General features: G+C 39.0%; 1 protein-coding gene across 15 annotated transcripts in view; it reads right to left on the reverse strand.

Annotated features, from left to right (window-relative positions):
• Window positions 1–1,466: 1,466 nt before the first annotated feature.
• SLC1A2 (solute carrier family 1 member 2) overlaps window positions 1,467–22,807 on the reverse strand; it is a 109,849-nt gene continuing 88,508 nt past the window's right edge. For 11 of the 15 annotated variants that reach the window (XM_075502486.1, XM_075502487.1, XM_075502490.1 and 8 more), the window contains 4 exons: window positions 20,563–20,697; window positions 14,257–14,488; window positions 11,637–11,752; window positions 1,467–10,729 (listed from right to left, as the gene is read on the reverse strand). In XM_075502486.1, coding sequence (XP_075358601.1) covers window positions 11,672–11,752; window positions 14,257–14,488; window positions 20,563–20,697 — 448 coding nt within the window. In that variant the 3' untranslated portion in view covers window positions 1,467–10,729; window positions 11,637–11,671. The remainder of the gene's footprint in view (window positions 10,730–11,636; window positions 11,753–14,256; window positions 14,489–20,562; window positions 20,698–22,807) is intronic. The other 4 variants (XM_075502495.1, XM_075502482.1, XR_012775891.1 and 1 more) reach the window with 3 other exon arrangements.

Below are 22,807 nucleotides of genomic sequence, written 5' to 3' on the forward strand. Positions count from 1 at the left end.
ACTAAAAGAGACCATTTAAGGTTTAGCAGCCCTGAAATGTTCTCTTGGTTTTTCTTTCATGCCTGAGAGGGGACATAGAAATATCTCTCAATATGGGTCAATGATTCATGACTCACTGTCTTTTATAGCACCTTATAGCAGGTGCTTTCCTGTAGAGAGGGACACATTCTAGAAAAAAAGACACTCCTGAAATAATCTTTTTCTCTAAGGCTGAGGACATGGAGAAAGAGGGGTACACAAGGGGCTTGCAAGGGCTTAGCTTTTAGGGTATGTATTTTCAAAAGGGACAACTTCATATAATTGTAGAATTGGCTCCTGTATCGGTTGGTTTTTTTAGGTCATTCTCGCAGAAACATTGCTTTGAAAAAAGCAACAAACACAGGTCACAGTGTTGAGCCTTTCATTTCAAACGTCTTGGCATGATGTGTAACAAAAGAATAACCACCTTTTATGGAAGGAATTTGAACGTAAACAGTGCACACACAATACGTGAGTGATGGGGAATCCTGAGCGTAACAAACTTCAGAAGGGAATTTTATGTCAGCAGCATGAATTTATTAACAATGCTTGTTGATGAGGCCAGATCAAGATGTTTCTGCCTCTGGCAGAAGGCAGCAACATGGTACAGAAATGGCAGCAGATAGCCAGGGCCTCCGATTTTTGCCCAAAGATCTTCCTAGCGCCGCATTAGGAGTTGGTTCATTACTGACTCAGAGGGCAGACCGCCAGCTGAAGTGCTGCCAAAGCCACTTCCTGCCATGCCTGGATTTTCTTTGGAAAATCCTCAAGTGGATGCTGGTCTGGGTTAGATTAGTAACAAGTAAGCCCAGGGTTGTGCAGACTGTTCAACCTTACAACCTGGGTTTCGGTTGTGACTTGATCACACAATGGTAGTTACACTATTTCTGTAATGTGTGCTACTCTGAGCATAAATGTTGGTGCTTTCTCTCCATACTTAGCAACTGCCAGTCCTCTGGGCCATGGTTCACTCCATGAGCATGTCTTAATTCATGTATTAAATAGAGTCGATTTCTTTACAAAGTGCTCCAGGGGTTCATCTACAGGCTTTATTTATTATTTTTTTTAGAAAGGCTATGAGGAATTTTTAGCAGCCAGGGGAGGGAAGTAGGTTTCTAAAGCAACTGCAGCCATTGCATTGTATCCTCCTACTCTTCTAACATCTCTTCCCACTTCTCTAGACTTCATTGCCAAGAACTGTAGTTAGTGCATCCTGGCCTTGTAGTAAACGAGCTCAGTTGCAGCTGGCACCCTGGAATATTTGGAGGATACAGTGAGATTTCTAACACTTTGGCAAAGTCACTTAACACTTTGGCCATCTTCTGCCCTGCCTGCAGTTCTCAGAACAGGCAGCCTCCCACATCAGACTGCTTTATCTAAACCCCTACCCAAAACATTCCCGTATTGAGCCCAGGCTGACATTAAAACTCACAGATATAAGCCATGAAAATTATGAATCAACATTTATTGATGATATGTTCACAAGAGGTACAACACTTAGTGATTATATTCATGACTATTTCCAGTATAGAAAGAATGTCTAGTTTGTTTTATACATGAAAGTCACAGAAATCAGTTCACACTGTAAGAAAGCATTAAAAGCAAACGACTACTGATCATTGTAAGGAGGAAAGGATCTGAACTACAAAAATAGACTCAGTCTAGGAGGCATTCCAACTACAATATACAAGCCCAGAGTTGGGAGAATTTTACCATCTGCATTCATTAGTTTTTAAACAAACTGTGCTATGGATACTGTACAGAATGTAATTTCAAAATCTGGGGAACTTTTTGAGTATAAGGAAAAGACCAACCTTATCCCTCTTCCTTTTTATCCTTTTTATGTGAAACATTTCAAAACATTCCAGCTCGTGCCTGGTCACTTTTAAGAGGGAGCAAGGGATGATGAATAGGCAGCGCACAGTACTGTAGCATGCAATTCATACTGAAGCATCATAATGGGACTCACCAAGCAGGATACTTCCTGTGCTTTGGGGCCTGATCTTGATCTCTTTCTGCTTACAGGGGATGATTATATTTATGAGATCCAGGCCCAGTGTATCTAGGAATGAACCAGCTTCTTCTTGCTGTCTCAAGCTCTTTCAGAACCACCTTCAGGTTTTGCCCCAGAAAGCTCTCATTTTCTCACAGATCCGAACTGTAGCCCTGATTTCAGAAGATTTTTGCCACTGACTATATAGTTCATATGTCTGTTTTATGATCAGGCATACTTTTTGTAAATAACAGATCTGTACAACAACCAGAGTAGCTCAAGAAGCATTTAGCTTTGCATTTAATTTCCAGTAACTATCAATATCCTTTTTTAACAATGAAAGAAACAGTGCACCTTTGCCCATGAGTGTATTCATCTTTCTCAGAGACTGTTCCTGCCAAGGGGATGAAGCAGAGCTTCCTACTTTGATTTCTTGGGCACTCTGGAGAGAACCAGCAGCTCCCTGCTGCCTGCAGCCTTGCCAGTCACAGCTGTGTGACTGCACTTGCTTTGCTGGTGTCTGTGGTCAAGGAGGAACTGGAAGTGACTCAGAGGGATCCTGCGATGCCGTGACATGACTAAGGGCTGAATGATGCACAGTGCACAAAGAATCAAAAGAAGCCAGGGCATCCAGCAGGGAATGCAGTTAGATGGATTTCCCCTTATTCATTGTGCCAATTTAAACAGTGACTTACTGTTTAAATAAGCTGTAAAAAGAATAAAGATAAATGATGATAAAGAGTCCCAACATTTCAAGCAACCAAGAAGAAAACAAAACAGAAACTAACCATTCTAGGTGAACATTAATTCTTAATGTCACAACAACTGCATTCACAAAGCAGCAAATCTATTCTGGGATCACTTTCACTCACTGCCAGGGAGGTACACACATGCAGGTACTAACACATACCACACTGGTTAGATAGCTGAAAACTAAAAATAACATATTTACAATAAGTTTGCTGCATACATGATTCTGAATGTTATCAGAACAGGATACTCCATAATAGACAGATAAAGCAGTCACTAAGCTGTGGAACCTAATCAGTTGAATGGCCAAAAGGAAACAAATCCAGATGCAAATGAAAAACAGGAAGTAGAACAAAATTTTAAAAGACAGTCTAATTTTCTACTATGGCTCAATACACAGAAACCAATTAAATTAAATTAAAGCACTGCCATGCATACTGTATACACCATTTCACTGAAATTACATGTTGATATCTACATTATCTACACTAAGTGCAGAGAGGCACTGGACATCATGCTTCAACAAAATGTCAAAACTGGTATCAAGGTTTTACAGCTATTAGTAACTCAGCACTATTCTACCTGCAGTTCCTATTAAGATAATACCTGGTACATCTGATTTAAAATACAAGAAAGAGATTAAAATACAAGGATATATCAACACACTTCTTACATGTGTATCTAGTAGAAATTTAGTCTCCAAAACCTCAGCAGAATAATGTGGCCCCATAGATTTCTGAATAGTTGAAGAGATACTGTGTCCCAGTCACACTGGGACAGCAGTACTTGCTATTCAATGTTTTCTTTGTTTTGAATCGCGGTCAAAGAGCTAGTAGGCCATAAAAGATTTTTTTAGGATATAACTGTTATGAATATTTATATTAGTTTATTTTTATTCCTCTAAAAACAGTTCCTTGTTAATTAAATAGAAATTATTATAGCCACAGCCTTAATGCCAACAGGTATTTGCCTAATGGGAACAGATGACCATAACAGAGAAGCAACTCTCGCTTGTCCTGGTCAAAAAATATAGTGGTTGTTCTCTTTAAAATACATAAGAAAGCAGGAGGTATTTGTACAGATGCTACCCAACTACATTGGTCCCAAGGTGGTTCTGTTGGTCCCTTTTCAAGAAGGCAAAGGTAGGTGGCCAAATCATGAACTCTTTCCACAGGCTGAACTCATATACACTGTATTGTAGCAAGATGGACTGGGTACCTAATAACATGTATTTTGTCTATCCAGATCTCCAGTTTTCTATAAACTGTATTCTGAGTCAGTCAATTATACATGATCAGATCCTAAGAAAGAACTGCAGGATTTGGCAAAGGTAACACCAGGAAAAATGACAAAAATGAGGGACAATTGCCCAAGACAGTCAATCTAGAAGACTGTTCAGATTATTATAACATTGTTCCATAATGAACTGCAGCATTTAAGGACATCTTGAAATTCCTATTTGCTTCTTGCATTTTGTGCTTTGTTTATAATTTATCACTAAACATAACACAAAAATATTTCATTGATCCTAACTGTTATAAGAAAACTGGTTTTGTTCTGAGGTACAGATCACCTTTAAAAGATTATCCCCCTACCTCATACGGTCATATAGAAAATATTATAAGAAAATATTAGTGTGTCTGTAAATTACAGTTACTAGGAAATTTAGTTCAGTCTACACTGTAGTTTCCAGAGAACAAGTACAAACCCCCAAAACCTGTATTAATAACTAAATCAGTATTGAGTATATAATATTTAACAATGTAAACACATATGCATCTTTTTCTCATGCAATCTACAAGCTAGAGTTCACACCAGATCACAGGAAATGGGATATATAAGAAAGGAGCAGGATATGTTGGATGGAAGTGTATGCAATTATCTTCAAGAAGGAAAGACAACCTGTAGTACACAAGAACTCACAAGCCCATACAAAACACTAAAATGGAAATGCTATAATCTACAATACTGACTGCAAAATCAATTTGTAAACACAGTTTGCATACAGTCCTTGAAAAACTGTAGAAAAAAATAGAAAAATGATCCCTGCAAACTATACTATTTATGTACAAAGCAATATACAGGTACCAGACAATCCAGGTTGTGTGATGCTGCCCATAACAGTTTCCCTTCGTGTAATGGTGTGCGCCACAGAGCATCATTAAAAACAATTGCAGGACTCCTGAATTTTGAAAAATCAGCCTAGAAGGATTAGACACTCTGGCATCCATCAGCATTGGCTCTGCAGCAGAATGTAGTTAGAACTGAAAGGGGATCAACTGGTTGGGTGAAATGAGAAATCTCACAAGTCTTCTTGCCTCCCCAAATCCTGCATTAGCCTCTTGGTTATTTCTGTCCTGCACTAGTAGAGACCTACTCAGTGGCTCAGTCATATGCTCTAGTTTTTTTCAGTGTTTGGAGCCTGGGTCTTCCATAAGACTCATAGTTGGCAACTGCACAATCACCTTATCTGTTAGGATTTGTATCAACCCGGTAGTGGGAAGTCACCAGGTTTCCCCTGAGCAGGGGAAGATGTCTCTGGGATGGTTTTGCACATGCGAGGGATGGTTCCTCAGAGCCTTGTGCCAGGGAGCCCATTAATACAAGAAGTAAAAGAATTACCAGCGCCTGGGCATCAGCAGCGGTTTGACTCATTCATAGCAGCAGATTTCAATTTAACATCAAACATGATCAGAAGGAAAAAATGAGGGAGGCACCCATTGTACAGTCTGTACCCAAGCACTATTGCTGGGGACGACACCAGGAGTCCTGCCTTAGGTGTGCAGAACTGCAGAGTCTGTGCTTTGTCTGAGGACCACGAAGAGACACAGCCTTGCTGTGTATGTGGGAAGAAAGATCAATGACTTTGGAAAGAATATGCACTAAATACTTGTTTCAAGTAAATTGTGAGCAAGAACATAATACTTCAAAAAATAACATGGTGAAGCTGAACAATTTGTTTACGGTGGACTGCCTTCTTTGACACTTCAGTATTGCGATTCCTTTTTTTTTTTTTTTTCAGTACTTGAAGCTACACTCTAGATATCATTATTCAGACAAAGGAAATTGCATAAATATTTTTCCTTCAAAATCATCAATATGATTGGAGAGAAGAGAGAAGCACTCATCTTCCCGAGAGTGCTTTCTGCTGGGAACAGGAGCTTCTACATAGTTTTATATGGTGAATTATAGCTGAGGTGAATTGTCCCAATGGACTATATACCAATCATAATAACTAATATGAAAAATATCTTAATCGTGGCCTTAGAAGTCACAGTAATAAAATCAAGGATAGTCTTCTGGCTCATAACAGAATAATATTACAGTACATCTTTATAAATTGCCCTTATTTATCCTTCTGTAAATTAATTCAAATGCAGCAATAAAAATAGATGAATGGAACTTAATGAAATGAGACAGTTATACCTTTACATATCCACAGGATTCTTCTTCTGAGCCCGGTACTAAAGCTCAGAGCCTTTTTAAAGACAATTACAGAAGTGAATGTCAGAGGTGAGGTTTAATACTGCCTATGGTTTTGGGGATTTGTGTGATTGCTGCTGTGTTGCTACAACAAGGCTGCAACAACACAAGTGAAGGCGAGGAAGCAAAGAAAATCCAGGCAGTTGCCAGAATAAATTTGTTCAAAGACTCTTGCTGCAGCTTCTCAGATGAACAGTCTGCTCTTCTGCATATCTACTGCTGGAAAACTAATGACCCTGGGAGTGATGGACAACAAATCAGAAATCGATATTACTTGTATGTTTTAAAGTGGCACAAAGTTGGAATTCCATGTGCTTTGAGAAAGAAATGGAGATCAGCTGTATCTCAAGGAAGAAATGGAAGAACACATAATGATAGTGATCCTTATTTTTGTGCTGAGTTTTATTCATTCCTGGACTCGTAGCATAGAAACAATTAGGCAAAAAAGAACCATCTTGGCAGAAATCTTTTGGATGTGAGAATCAATGTCATTATAAATAGCAGACAAAGACTATTGCCTAGGATGGGATTGTGAAATGTCTTATAACTTAACGGAGACAGGAAGGGACTTGACCTTTCCTGGAAGCCTGTGACTCCCATAGATTTCAGTGGGGCTTTCACGTAGTGCGAGCATTGCAGGCACAGGTTTTACTACAGCAAACACAGTTTTTCAAAGACATTCTGAGTTTCTCACGGATTCAAATGCAAGGAGCACATCCCATAATATGGCTCAAATGCCTTATCCCCTACCTCTTTGAAGCACCGTCGTGTATAAGACCCACGCATGTTTCTTACAATGCTGGTGCAGCCTTTGTCTTCTAAGCAAAGCAATGAAGAAACAAATTCAGTAGCGAAGTGCTCCACCTGTTCTGTAGTTTTAATGTATCATGTGCTTTAGTTTCAACGAACAGATATTAAGAGAATGCCGACCTAGCTTCAGCAGTAAATGCATAAAGCAAGTGCGTAAGCATGTACTTAATTAAGCACGCAATTAGCTGAGTCTATGCCTGGTCTAGACTTTTCCATGTGCCAGTGTGCTGTCAGCAATCCAAAGCTCAAAAGGTATCACAGTTGCACAGACAAGGGTGGGGGGAACTGACAGAGCAGCAAATGAGATGAATGTAGAAAAAAAACGTTAATTTGTTTAGGAACTACACAGAAAACAAATCACTTTCTACTGTGCTTTTCCTTTAACTTTGCCACCCCAGCACTGCGAACAAATACAAAAGATTTGCCAGATGCAAATTAATGCATCAACACTCAGTGAAACTAAAAAGAGACTGGCAAGTAACCAGCACTGCCTGCTGAAACATGAACCTTGTATTAGCTAAGGTGGCTGGTCCCTGGGTTATTTTCTGTTTATTTAGTTAAGTAGCAACCCAGCCTCATGTGGAATGAGCAAATAGAGAAGTGCAAGCCAAGAGTGAGTTACATTTTCCCAGAGAAATAGAAAGCTTTTTGATGGTTAAACACAGTGCTGCGCTGGAGTAACACTATATTAAATATTCAATCAGGCTAAAAGCAGAGAGCATACCAAACCCAACATTTCTCCTTCTCCCACATCCACATTTAAATAAATACCATCGTAATTGTATTTTGAAACGTCCCTGAATTACTTTATCTACAGAATTACTATTTTAAAATCACAGTCTGCTATTCTAGTCCTATCAAAAGACCCAAATTTATTCTCCCTTTGCTATGGGTGGGTGGTAGTGGAGTTTCTCTACTATCTCATTCCTTCCTCCCCTAGTCTCCATCCAAAGAAGCACTCTTCAAAGGACAATAGGTCCCAAGTAGGTAAGTGTAAGCACATTCTAAGTGTTCTCAATATATAATTTTGTGGAGCTGCTTAGTCACATGTTGCTGGCATTCCTATTTGCTTCCAACTGCTAAACAGTTTCAAATGACAGGTAAAAGTGTATGGACCAGTTTTCTAAAGCTACTTTCAAGGCAAGCAATCGGTGTGGCTGCTCCTAAGAAACTGCTACAGTGAAGAGGATGGAAAGTTATCTATTAATGGGCGAGCTGTGCCATGAAACAGCTCGAGAATGCTGGATATAAACCGGGGTAAACACTGCGTGTTATTCTTGGATACAACTACCACCCAAGTCACAGCAAATTTCACTTGATGTAAGCCACCGCCCTCAGAGTAGGGAGCATTTTAGAGTACCTACACACCATCCCAGGCACATTTCTGGCACATAACCCAGTGGTAAAAATGTCTTCGAATGCGAACTGGGAGAAGCAGCAGCTAGCTACCTATAGGTTAACTCTGGATATGCCAATACCAATGACTGAAGAAACGAGAAGACAACCTGCCTGCCACTTCTCTGAATATCGTACAATTCCATCCCTCACAAAAAAAATCCATCAGATGTTTCAGGAGGCCTCTGGAAAAGGTCTCCACCTCTAATACATGTTAGAAGCCTACAGAATTCACAGTGGTTCAATATTTGTTAAATTATGTAGGCCATTTTGCTTAGGATTGCAGCCATAGCATGCAAGTGAGGACAAAAATACAATGGCAAGAAAAATATTCCACGACAACAAATGCTTAAATGAGGGATACTCTGACAATGGACTTGATCTTGCACATCATTAACCATGCAAGTAGCCTTGGCTGGCTCAGGTCTGCGTGCATTTTCAGAGATATTTATATGAATGCAGATGAGCAAAAGCAGATGATATTTATATTTTAATAGTTTCTACAGAGTCAAATACCACTCTACAGTTAAACGCATTATCCCTGTTTAAACCCATGACAGGTCTAAGCACAGACACTGAATGGCCTATTTCCGTAAATGTTTCAACTCTGTTTTCTGCCATTTTTAAGTTCACCATCTGCTCATATTGTGATTCATCCTGGGAAACTTTGAGAGCGTCCCCAAAAATTGCACAAAGCTTGTTCTGTGGGTAGAGCCTCTGAAGGCCACGTGGCTCAGCTTTGCTATAGAACATTGCTAATAGTGTAGTGGCATTCACCAGTGTCTTAAAATTGCTGATTATTAACAAGCACCTTTAAAAACACTTCACAGGGTGATTATTGTGACTGTAATTTATTCTGACAGGATGAGTCAGCTATACTGTCTTGACAAAACACCATCTCATTAATTCAGATGCCATGTGCTCCAAGAAACATTTCACTGACATTAGAGAGTTACATGAATTGCTACTCTGCAAGACAGAGAGAGAGAGAGAGAGAGAGAGAGAGAGAGAGAGATGCATATTCAATGTACTGGTCTAAATCCTGAAATTCTGGTTTATTCTTCATTCAGTCCTCACCCTGGCCAAATTCTATTAACCTTACATGGAATTTGACTTAGCAATGAATTCAGGATTTAGCCATTCTCTGAAATATGACATATACTTGAAAGATGGCTTTCACTGCATACCAAATGCTACTGATGATCACATTCAAAACGTCTCAATTTCTTAGAGTAATGGGTTCAGAATTTGTTTATAGCTCATTATCAAGTACCCAATCAGGATAACTGTGATCAATCTTAGTAGTACCTTACTTGAGTAGCCCCGTCCACATGAGGAATCCCTCTGACATCAGTGGAGCAGGGTGAATAGTAAGGTGCTACCTCCTTTGATTAAGAATGGCATAACTGAGCCCATGGTATTCTGTATTTTGTACATCAGGCATAGATTTAGTGAAGGAACTACCACCTCTGCAATAATACTGCCTTATATTATATGATGCATTGTGGTCACAAAGCAGCACAGCCCCATCATAAAATAAAGACTGCACCTGCACATACAAATCTAAGGTCTTGTCTTGATGGTAAGTATTAGTTGTACTGATCTAATGAAATGTCTGGGATAATTTATTGACTTCTATACATTAATCTTGCCCCTGGATCTAAGTTCAGTTTAAAGTACAGCTAGGCACAAAAATACAGTGCTTGTTATTATTAAAACAAATAGAAATTTTTATGGACATTTTCAAAATATATTTTAGCCATACAGTGCTAAATAGATCAGGTATGCCACAGGAGTCACCAAAACACTTGAAGGTGTATGTGGTTTTATGATTCTCTTGTATTTGTAACCCTGAGTCCCTGTAGTGAACTGTACTGGCACTTTGATCTTCTCATTTTGCAGCATTTACATTCTCTGTGTCTTGAATGAAAGGGGAGGTGGGTGAGAGCACATTGCACTGCATGGAGTATTCTCCAGCTGCATCATCCAAACAGTAACACAAGGGAGACAGATGGTTATGCATCATTGCTTGGCAAAGACACTACAATGACTTGATGAGATCTTTGCTAAGTTTCAGTTAAGAAATTAAGTAAGCAGAAACTGTAGATGTTAAATAGCAAAAAGTGAAATCTTCTTTAATCTTGATATCTTTTGCCAGAAGATAGCTTCCGGGTTTATTAAAGATGGAGCTAGGAATCTCTTCCCTTAGTTGTCACGTTTCCAAGGCTCCTCCTCAACAACACTGAAGTCTGCAGATTTGCCATTGGTTGCCAGTGTTACCTGCAAGTAATTATCATCAACAACCGACTTAAAGGCCAAGGCACTTTCACAAGAAAATCCATGGGTTTTATATGGAAGATCATGATATTTACAGGAATTACATACACCATGTCTTATTATATATGTAAAATGTATTTATTCAGAATTCACGACACTCCCAAATAGTGAGACTCCTGTTCATTTATTATACTGACTAGAAAACATTAGCAGTAGAAAAAAAGTTCCATATTTTCTTAGCCTTTGCTGTAGTTTTTTTTAAATAAATATTTCAGATTCTACTCCTTTCTATCTCCTATAGATTTCTCTGGATTATTTCAAAAACAGATTACTTTTTTTAATGTAGAAAGTCATATTTTTTCAGTGGAACTCCTTAGCAAAGCAGGATAGCTGATGCAAGGACATGAAAAATATGCAAGGCCAGAATAATCATAGATGTGTATCTATAAAAACTCACCTATAATTACACCACCTTTAAAGAAATGGAGGAAAAGATATGCTGTGAAAGTGTTGTTCATCATACCACTATTTCTAACAATGTAGTGAAAGATTTTGACTATAGTCAGACCAAAAATTCAATGCTATGTAATGCTATGTTTGTTTCACACAAAGTACAGAAAAACATCACTCTTGCCTGTAAAGATATGTGCTAAAATTTTTAGGTTTTAAGTATGGTAGGAGACCTATAGTGACCTACCAACTCACAGTAAACACTGGCCAGTACATTGCAACCCAGAAATCACTATAAATAAACACATGCTTCAAGAAAGATAGCTCCAGTCAAATGACTTCAAAAATTTAAAAAAGGTAAAATGTCAATTTAACTTTACAAAAGTGATCGAGGTCTTTATAATTGTGAGAGAACTCTTCATTTAATTCTAAATGGATGGCTCACTCTTTCCTAACTTACCTTGTAAGTTAACATCCTCAGCTTCAAATGAAAACTTAAAGACAGAGCTGATATTCCCCACGCTGGATAAACTGGATGCATGGAAGCATTGGGACATGGAAACATGACAAAATGCACTGATTTTTTAAACATAGTCAAGCTTTTTCTTAATTGAAAAGGGGAAACATGCAAATACAGGAATGAACAGCTTATTCAGAAATGAAAATCACATAGAGTCATGTGAAATATGAAATAAAAAAATACAAAAATATTGTGCAATAACAACCACTCTACCCCCATATAAATGTAAACTACTTATTAAAAATATAGATTGACCATGCAAAATTATAAACTACTAGCTTTATACATGGACTATATTACAGAAAGTAAGTAGAAAGGACATGCTAGTAGATTAGCTTTTCCACATTCTGACCAGAGTTGCAGTGAGCTTTTCAACCCACCAGTGCATTTGACAGGATGACAAGATGTCTCTTCAGATTTAACAGCTGGCTGTTTTGAAGCCCCAAATCCTACACTCTGTTGCTTTTGCCACTCTAACACTTGGGAGCTGTAGACCACTTCAACATGATCCAAATGCTTTGCAAATGTCAGCATATATTCATAGCTTATAAAGTAGACCGTAACACTACATCCTTTTGGCAGCTTGCAGACAGACACACGGACAAGACAAGTGACCTGCTCAAAGTCAGTCTTGTGCTCAACCCAGTAAACCCTGGCTCTTTTCATGAGTTTAAAAGTGCAAAATGAGATTGCAAGCAGAGCAAACCTAAAACAATGAAAAAGGACAAACACTTCTAGCTCATAAATCACTGGTCCTAAATTTTAATTAAAGGGTGTGCTTAGGATGACATACCGCACCATTAATCCATGTTTTTGAGGTAAGCTAATGCCTCAACTGAGCGAAGTGATAAGAGAAACTGAAGGAGAAAAGAAAGTACAGCAAGTATTGCATCAACAGGCTACTATCTAGCTTGACTTGGATCTCTGTGCAAATGGGAGAGACTGGAAGGAGAGAAAATTATCAGTATTCAGTTCCATGAACCTGATTCAGACTGATATATGGTAGCTGAATTTGTCTTAAACCCAATGAAATGAGCATAGTCTATTTCACTGAAAAATGGTTTTCCAAAAGTTCCAAAAGAAGTTAATCAAAAAGTGTATGTGAGCGTGCGCACACTTTTTAATGAAAAAAATTTTTTATCAAATGAGATATTTCTTTTCAGGCAGTTTCTCTTTTCCTTCAAATTTTTACCTCTTCTGTGTCCTTTCCTTTTTTGATAAATATAAATTAATGACAATTTTTAATTTTGTGTAAGCATGTATTCTCTTTCCATTTCAAAATTTTTTTTCTTTAATTTTTTGTCATGGAAAAAGAGTGGGTCTGAAGAGGAAGAGGAGAGCCATGTCAGAACAAAATGTTTGTTTTCATTTTAAAAAATTATTTTATTAAAAACTTGGAAGATTCAGGGAAAAATTGAGGATAAGATGAAAGTTCTTTCTTTCCTGAATTCAGTATTAATTTTTCCCCTGGAAATTCAGGTTTGGCCTGATATTATCTAGAAGTAAGCATTAGACAAAAATATATTCTAAAAAGCATTTCCAGCCAGGCTGGAGACAGGTGAAAGTGATAGAATAGGACTTATATTTCCAATATATATAGTGATCTGCCAATGGATTTAGTGTAGGCATTCACAGTTAGATACTGGCTCAGTTGTGGCAACTGGAAGATGCAAGAGAATCTGTTTGGATAAATGCTTAAGGTAGGCTAACTGGCAAATTCATTGTGTCAAAGACAGTGTACAGGATCAGATCAGAGTATTAGTAAATTAAAAAAAGACTATGAAATGAAAAGTTCCAGCTTGTTTCACTCTCTCTCTCTCTCTCCTCTTTTTCAAAAACTCTCTCTTGATTTTAAACTGCCCCATCCTAGTGGTGGGTGCTTAGTAAACTTTTAACCACTAACTTCCCCAACTGTTTTCTCATTCAACTGGTTAGGTTTCTCAAGCTCACTTTGCTCTGATCAAGATGTTATGATGACTATTAATAATCCATGTTAGTTACAGCAAGGATTAGAAAGAGAATATTATGTTTGTGTCTTAATGACTCAGGAACGATGACAGAACCAAAGCGTAAGCATGCTGTATGAGTGAGCGCAGGAGTGAGCATTCTGATGCTAAAGTGCATTCAACATGTCCACCGCTGAACAGCGTATCATGGGAGGCAGTCAGCAAATGACAACACCTGTATCTGAATTGCAGCTATCCTTCATTTGGGTTGGCAATTAAGTTCTCTGTTGCCATACACAATTCAGTAAATATCCATAGAAGGTGATGCCATATTCTCTGCGTCTTGGCATATTCCATAATGCACTGCATCTTGCCTTTTGATATGTAAACAATGTACATGATTTTTTCCCCTCAAATGACAACTTTTAAGAAGAGTGAAAAAAAACATCTTTTGAATTGCTCAAACTCATTCAAAATGTCTGGGATTCATGGACCTTGTTGTCACATTGTTATTTACAGAACAATTTGAAAAACACATGCAGGTTAAAAAATAAGATAAAATAAAGCATGCAGTGCTATATACATGTCTCAATATCCATAAATGTGAAAGGTACCTTGCACTCATCTACTATGACTGAGTTGTGAGCTGCAAAAACACATTGGTTTGAGTTGTTTTCCCTATGATTTTTCATGTCGTCATAGATTGACTGAGTCTTGGTCATTTCAATGTCTTCATGCCCTTTATGATGGGAATCAATGGTGTCAAGTTCTGCCTTGGAAAGGTGGTAGACAATGCCAGCACCAAAAGAATCCCCCACTACATTGACTGACGTTCTCATCCGGTCCCTACAAAAGAATCAAAAGGCAGAGGATGAATGGCATGAGAGGAAGAAAAAGTAGGGCATGGCAGCCCTGTTAGTGTTACAGTTACTGCATTTATTTCTGAAAGTGTAAGGCATCTTTAGAACTGAAAGATGGGAGCTTTCGAGTGAAATTGAAAAAGCTTACTTTCCCAGTGGACTTTTCAGACAGGGAGGATGTGCAAACTCCCATGTCCCAGCTGCTCATACTCATGGATTTTGGCAAAGAACTTGCGCTAGAGACACAGCCAAACTGCAGAGCTTGACTGAGATCTCCCCAGCGCCTGCTTCCAGAGTTGGAGGTTTCAATGCCAGGGTGCCAGGCTCACATCATTGCCCTTTGTTTAATGTGAATTTATCAGAGCACTGAACTTAATGCAGCCAGAGAAAAGGATTTTGGATCTGACGAAGTGTTCTCATTTCTGGGACGAATTAAGAAATGGCCTCTCCCTTTATTCTCAGTGAGCAAACTATGGGGAAAAAAATGCCTGAAATATCTCCATAAGGCTCAGGCCATTGAAGTTCATCTCCTGGCACCGTCTTTACAGACGGTCATCTCTTAGCATGGCAGCATGCCCACTCACACTACTGTATGCCATACTACTGTATGCCACAGCCAACCAAATATAGGTCATGGCCTACAATATGATGAGCCTATGACAGCATTTCAGTAAAAAGTGCCCTTCGTTGTAGGAGGGTGTCAACAAATGCTCACATGCTTCATTACAAAGAAACATGTCTGTTGGCACTTCCTGGACAGGATGACATTGGACAGACATGCCACCTTTCTCTTGTCTCTTTTTTAGAGTGTGGCTCTATCTGTCAGCAGTGAACTCAAGGTTGTGGATTTTCCCTGGTTTCAGAATTCTGCCCCAAACCTGCTGAAAATTCTGCAAAAATGGGAGATGGTCCTACAGAGCACTGCAGGACTATGGGCTCCCACTATCTTTCCTACTGCAGGTAGACTGTATTACACATGTTGAAATCATTTACAATCTAATTTGCCTCTTCATATCTGAAATAAACATAAGACTCCTAAAAACCTTCTGACTGAGGGTTGCAATTTAAAGCTACTGCAGCAACTGAGTCTAGCTTTTGTCAAATAGGTCAGAGAAGCGATTGCACTGATTAATTCTCAGAGGTATATCCACGAAGACTCATTTTCAATGGGCAGGTTGAACAGTGTGGACATTTGCCAAGTGACAGAAAAGCCAACATTTAAGACCTCATTTCCCATGACAGTGATTAATTTGAAAACACCCCTTCTAGTATTTCTGGTAATAGATTTGTGTGACATCTCCTTTTCCTGTAGAACACCAAGAAAAAAAACCTAAATACATAAACCCCAAACTGATAAACATTCATTACAGATGCCTATTCATGGCCATACAAACTTTTGAGCCCTTTTTAACATCTTTGCTCTAAATATCTGTAAATCCGCCTTTCCCAGCTGTGGAACTGTATTCCCTTTCAAGTTTCTCCTCTCCCTCTCTACATTATCATGCTTACATATTTGGAGTTTGTGGTGTAGGATCTTAGTTGGAGCAGTTCATTTTTATTTTTTTGTCATCAAGAGAGTACCCAGAACAAAAAAACCCCTCCCATAATCCCCCTGAAAAACAAACCAACCAACAACCCATAGGAGGAAAACACCCTTCCAGTTTTGCTTCACACAAATGAAATGCTTTATACAGTTCTCATCCCATACCTGTGAAGAGTGTTTTAAACCTGGTCAGAGTGGCAGAATAGGAAAATATGACTTTCCGAGTGTAATTTTAAATTAAGACCATCAAATATACTGAACCTAGCAATATAGCTCCACAAAAAGAACACTTGCTTAATTTTTTTTGTATGAATGGTATTAAATTTTGAAAGGATTCACTGATGCCAGATGACAGAGGGATAGTATAGGATGCCAAAAAACCAAGGTGGAGAGAATACATAAGTATAATTGAGGCACAATTCAAATTATGAAAGGGTCATTTGAGGAGATGCTCCAGCCCATATGCATGTACTAGTAGGCATGAGATCTAGCGATACAAACTGCACACTGCTGCAGAACATGCTATAGTGCATGAACCGAAGTAAACAAATAAGTTCCTTACAACAGAAAGGACAGTGTCTTGGCTGTCAGGAATCAACAGCAAAGTGCCAGTGACCTCTTTTGGGCCAAAGAACACCCTAAGAAGAACAAAGAAGACTTTGTTCTTACTCTTTTCTTACTCTGTACTTACTCTTTTTTGTTAAAAACAACCAACCAGTTAATTCCAGCTGGAACGATGTAAACAAAATCGATATCGGAAAGTTGCAGTATAGTAAATTACTTGCCCCAACACAGCTACTTCTGCATTGTCCGTAACAGCTTCTGAGAGGAATAATGAGACTGAAAGTCAAAGTTCTCTATCAAAAGCCAATTCAACATCTCGTAAGAATGTGCTTTGGAATAACTGGGAAGTAATTTTTTAAATCCTGATAAGGATTAATGCCCAGTTTCCTCAAACTGGTATAAATCAGAAGAACTGGAAGCTTAACAATGTAGATGAAAGGAATAGAAAATAAGAACTGCATCAAGCCCCCTTGTTATTAATGTCATAGTACCTATATAGCATGCTAGCATGCAAAAAAGTTACTCCTGTTCCCTGAAAGCTTGACATCCCAGTATATCAACCTTACTAGATTTTAGAAAGGAGATGAAAATCTTAGCATACCTGCTAAGTCAAAGACCAGGTGACATGTTTAACTTGACTCACCTCTGTCATTACAGGAAAGAGCTCCTGTTTCCTATGGTTTAATTTGATTTATATAAGGCCCTGTTCATAACATCCAGACGTCAACTCGGTTTGAATATTCTGAATTTAGATCTAAGCCAAGGTACAGTCAGAACTCAAGAAATCTTTTTCTGAGTTACTGAATGAAGGTCTAAATACCAGATCAGCCGTCCAAGCCCATTTTCTCTAATTCCTCTCTCTTCACTGCAAAATACCACTCTATTTGAGGTTGTGCTATGATATTTCCTAAGCTTATCATTCTCACATCTGGAAAGTAGCCAGCTTTTGGCTAGAGCCAAAGAAGCTGGTTTTATTCCAGCTGTTGGCTTATAATTACTGGCCTATTAAATGTCACTGCTCTGTTGTGCTTAGTTTTAAACTGAGAAACTATGAGAGTTGTGAAATCTTGGGAAAGTTGCCTGGTGAAAGAGCTCACACTGTGTATGTATGTGTAGGAGGGGGAAAGGTTGAGCAACCTAATCTCTAGATATTGGAGAGGCTTGAGAAAAAATCAATACAGAAACCTTTTGGCTCCAATTTGACGGAGAGAGTGCCAAGTTTAAGGACAATCAAAAGTCAGGTTTTCGTAACACCATGAGCAAACCGTGCAAAACTAGTTTTGGTAAGACCACAGTTTCAGATGATGGTAGCATTGTAAAATCAATTGATGTTCTGTTATTTTCCTTCATCAGAAATGTTGAAAAACTCATAAAGTAGGAAATTTTTTAAAAGCTTTCATTATCTGGAATTGAAATGTTATAAAAGAGCTATTGCAAATATTACTACATGGCTGCTTGCATTTACACACTGATTCCAGAAAAGTGGCTGGAATTGGGTCTTAAATATTTTATTAACTTTCTCTTCTACATTGTTAGAAATACTGCTGTAACGTTATTTGATGATCTAAGGAAATGGAAGAAGACAATGTTTGCAAGTAAAGAAAAATATCTCTTTATGACCTTTCCTTTCAGATATTCTTTAAGTCTGGTTTGTGTGCCCAAAAGCTTGCCCAAAAGTTGGCTTGTGTGCCTTTTCTTAAGATCAGCAATGTCAGCAGCATCGTTTTCCATATCTCATTAGATCATTGTGGCTACCACAACACAATCACTGGAAGATGGAAAATAAAGCTATTAGCTGTTGACATATGTTAATTAGCACAACACTTCCACCAAACTTTGTCTTAACTTTGTACCACTAGTGGCATGACACAGAGCTTTTCATCTCCTTTTTTTTCTCGTTTCCCTTTTCTCTCTACCTTTCAATTCTGAATCATGCTGCAATTGCACTGCTGGTTGTTAGGCCAGGAGGATCCAAACCCAACCGTTTGTGCTAAAAGGTTCTTTTGCCTGGCATTTATTTTGGAAAGATACCTTGAAATATTTTTTTCATAAGTACTGTCCTTCCTATACTTACATGCATCATCCCTACAGCTCCACAGTACAGACGTTTTTATTTCCTAAGCAGGGTTGGATGAGCCAGCAGTAACATGGCTGCTGAAGCCAAGCCTGAAATGCAACACCTACTAGTGGACCAGAACTGCTGGTAAACTTACAGCTCTGAGGTTGGCTAGTGTGGGCAGAGCTTCTCAGTCCACAGGAATATTTTTAAATGACATTTCCCTAAAAAAACAAACAAACCACAGGCTCCTTTTGCATATCCTCCTACCAGCTGCAGAAACCTACCTATTTGCCTTACTTTGAGAGCCAGCAAAAACATATATTTAAAATGAGTATGCACCTCCCTTTTGCTGTCCTCCTCCCAGCTGCAGATTCCTATGCCGCTTTCCGGTTTTCAACCATGACCTCATAAATATAATAAACCCACAGAATATCACATTTTTCCCTATGCCAGCTGTACTCTGACTGCTGAACCCTGCTCATTTCACCATTCTGAGTCATGATATCATGATATTCAGTTATATATAAAATATGTAAGTCATCTTTTCCCTTTGCCTTACCAAGCTGTAAATTCCTCTTTCATTTTTCCCTGAAGCAGAAACACGCGCTGTGTGCTATTCTTCACAACTCTTAGCGACAAGATAGGTAATAACAGATAGACTATACCAGTGGATCCAAAATACATGTCAGAGGATTGACCAAGTTCTTGAGTTCTTCTCAATAAGCCAAAAGATAATGACAGAAAATTAATTTTCTATTTTATCTTCACATTCTCAACTCTGCTATTCCTTCTTGCATAATTTTAGTAGTGTATCTGGTACTGAAAGCTACCACAAGCAGGCAGCTGAGGCTGCTAGTGTAAGAGAAAATGCACAAATAGTACAGAGCGGTACTTACATCTCCCCTTCTCGGCACCACGGCTGGCACAACAGAAACATATGTCTTTCTTTACTATGTAAAAGAATATTAGGGGAGACATGGCTGTTGCTGCAGCAGTACAGGACAATATAAATGCCTCTAGAGGCCAGTACTACTTAGAGGACTACCTAGTCACTGTCAGCTCTGTGCAGGTGACAGAAAGATATCCACATTGTCAAATGACAACATGAGAAAGGATGTGGCTTGGCATATGTGCTGTCTATATTTACAGCTTCTGTATTCAAACGTTGAAGAACAAAAGCCTTGGAAAACTATCTGTGGGTTAGCTGTTTCTTGTCGGAGGACCTGCAATGGCACTGAAGAACTTTGATCTCAACTCCTTGAAAATGAAAGTCAGTCTTTCCAGTTTGAGTGATCTGTCAGGAAAATCAAACTAGGGAATGACCTTCTCTCCTTCAGTTTGCTTTATTATTTGTCTTTGGTTTATAACCTGCTCTAGAACAGTTTCTTTCTTAAAAGTATTTTACTTTCTTATGTACAAAAAGAAATAGACTGTCCCCACTACGAGCATAAAACATTTGATACTACAAATGCCGAAACCACCACGTAACTTGCTGACAATGTCCTGATGGAATCTGCATTTTCAGCATTTGTCCTTAATTTTAGACCAGAACTATAAGAAACAGAAATATGAAAGCAAAGATCAGAAAACTGCTCTTGAGCTATGTCTGTGATGGAGAGGCATCATTAGGAAGAAGAAAATATATAAGTGTGAGCCCAAGGGTCTTACAAGAAGATCCTTGGCTCATAGAAACTGACTTCAGTAGTTCTACAACAATTTGTACCAGCTGAGAAGCTGCTTTCTTTCAGTGTCTCCTACATCATCAAATAGCCTATTTCCTCCTTTGCTTCATCTGTAGAGGAGAGTTCTTTAAGATCAACGGCTGAAAAGCACTAGGGACAAGCATTACCTCGCTACTTTTTCTGCGCTGAGCAGTGGAGTCAACACAACTTACAAAAGCCAGTCAACAGCAACAAGCAAACTGATGTCCTGGGTAGGGAGACCCACTGCAGTAAGGATCAGAAGCATAGTGACAAGTCCCGCGCTGGGAATACTGGCAGCTCCAACACTTGCAAGGGTGGCGGTCAAACTGCAAAAACAAAAATCAAATGGGGGTAGCAGGAAGAGGAACATACACTTTTCATTGCATACTCATGTGATCATTAGGAAGGTCTTATTTTTAATGAGTTCTTCCCAGAAAACTAACAACTATATGATAAATCATGGTAAGCTCAGCCCATAGTTTTCATGCTTGTGTTTCTCCAAAATTATTTATTAGGGGAGGCCAGATCTATGGGGTTTGTTCTGAGAGTTGTAAGAGGGTTGTCTGAGGGTTTTAAGTTCTGTAAGTTGGTTATGACATTCAAATCTTTGGCCTGGTGGTGTTTTCTGAGCTCTGCCAACACATCCAGAGTCTTGAATCCTGAGTTTTGATCATCCAGACTTGCTGAAGTTTGGTGGCTACAGGTTGAATTTTCAGGGTGGTTAATTTCTGTTTATTTATGGTACTTGAAGACTGAATTGTGAGGTAATGGCTGAGAGAAAGTGGTTATTATCAAGTATAGAAGAGTAAAAGTCTTGGCATCCAAAACTCCCACGGTACAAGCCAGTGGTGTACCAAGCCTAGATACAAATAACCCTAGATGAAAAAGCAAAATTCATCTGATTGTTTCATAAATCCAAACCTGTCTTTGTTTTTGCCTCTCTTATTTTTTGATGAAGACCAGTAGGGTGAATGTCTATGCTCCAAATGTTTGTAAAAATACAACACAGATCATAACTAATATCAACATCATTGGACAATCCTACAAAGAACGGAAAATAAAATTGTCAGAGAACAAGGCAAGGGGAGAAAAACAGGAAAGAGAAGGAGAGGGAGAGGGAGGGAAAGGAAAAAGCAACAAGGAACAAGGAAAAAGGAAAGAAAAAGTTATCTCTGTCTTTTTAAATAGAGAGATGAGTAACATGGTTGTACTTCTGTGGATGTACCCAACAAATCTGAAAGTGTTTCCAACATAGAAGTAGGGGAGAAGGGTCTCTATGGGGGAAGTCCTCGGCCATGAGCCACAGAACTAATCTGTGAGGATGTTAGCCTGATTTAGAGCTGGCAGATGGCTGGGTCTGACCCAGACAATCCAGGCTGCAGTGTGTTTGTCAGGTGTCTGGGTTAGAGTGCAACCTGGCCTACTAAACACCGAGATAGGTCCAGCAGGTATGCAGGCAGGATGCTCTGCTCTGCCGTTAGGCTCTGCGCACAGTGCCAGCTCCTCAGGCACTTCCAGCCTGAACTGGTAAGGGATTGCTTCCAAGCTCTGTGAGGAAATGCTCCTGCCAACCTTCCCACAGCAGTGCTTACAGGGCTGGAGAGGAATGAAGGTCCATGTTTCAGGTCTAAACAGTCTGGCTTAGCTACCATTTCCAAGATCACTCTCTCCCAAAGAAGAAAGGAAATCATATTGGTCATGTAGATCCTCTGAAGTAACTGGGGCTGGTCAAAGGCTAATTAAGTCTTTGTGAGTTTATGTCTGGGTCATTTGAATATCCTCAGTATCACAAACTGGATTTGACAGACAAAACCTAATAACTTTTCATTCATTTGTATTGCCACCTCAAGAGATAGTTCTTGTCATATTGTTGTAGCAAAAATGCTATAGTGCATGAAGAGGAGAACCAATGGTTTTCTTACAGATAGCCCAAAATTGCCGCTTGCTTAGTAAATGTGAGTCACAAAGCTGGCTAAACCAGCCTTGAAATGGTGAGATCAGGAAGAGCTATTGGGTCAGTCCCTCAGAGGAGGAGAAGAGGAGTAACTCAGGTTCAAGCCTACCAAATCTCTTAGACAACAGCTGATTCCTGACTTGAATTTCCTTGATCTCAATTTAGTTTAATACGTCGCATCTCTGAAATGACTGTTTTCAGTCTTAGCAACAAATATGCATCATGCAGGTCTAGCATCTGCCTTCATCAGAAGCAGCCCTGAACCCTTCACAAACCTTGGCTGTACTATTTCAGGGGTTGGGGCAGGAGGTAAAGAAACAGAAAATGTGGAACTAGTATAGCTGGGCAATAAACATAGAATTAGTCATCCCTTTGCAGGAGTTTATTTAGTGTTAAAAGGGTTTAATAAAAGAAAGGTGGGTGGGTGAAAACTACAAGAAGAAGGCAAGCTTGGCAGCCTCCACTAGTGGTTTCCATTTTAA

The sequence above is a fragment of the Mycteria americana genome, chromosome 5 (genome assembly GCF_035582795.1).
Source record: "Mycteria americana isolate JAX WOST 10 ecotype Jacksonville Zoo and Gardens chromosome 5, USCA_MyAme_1.0, whole genome shotgun sequence".
Lineage (NCBI taxonomy): Eukaryota > Metazoa > Chordata > Aves > Ciconiiformes > Ciconiidae > Mycteria > Mycteria americana.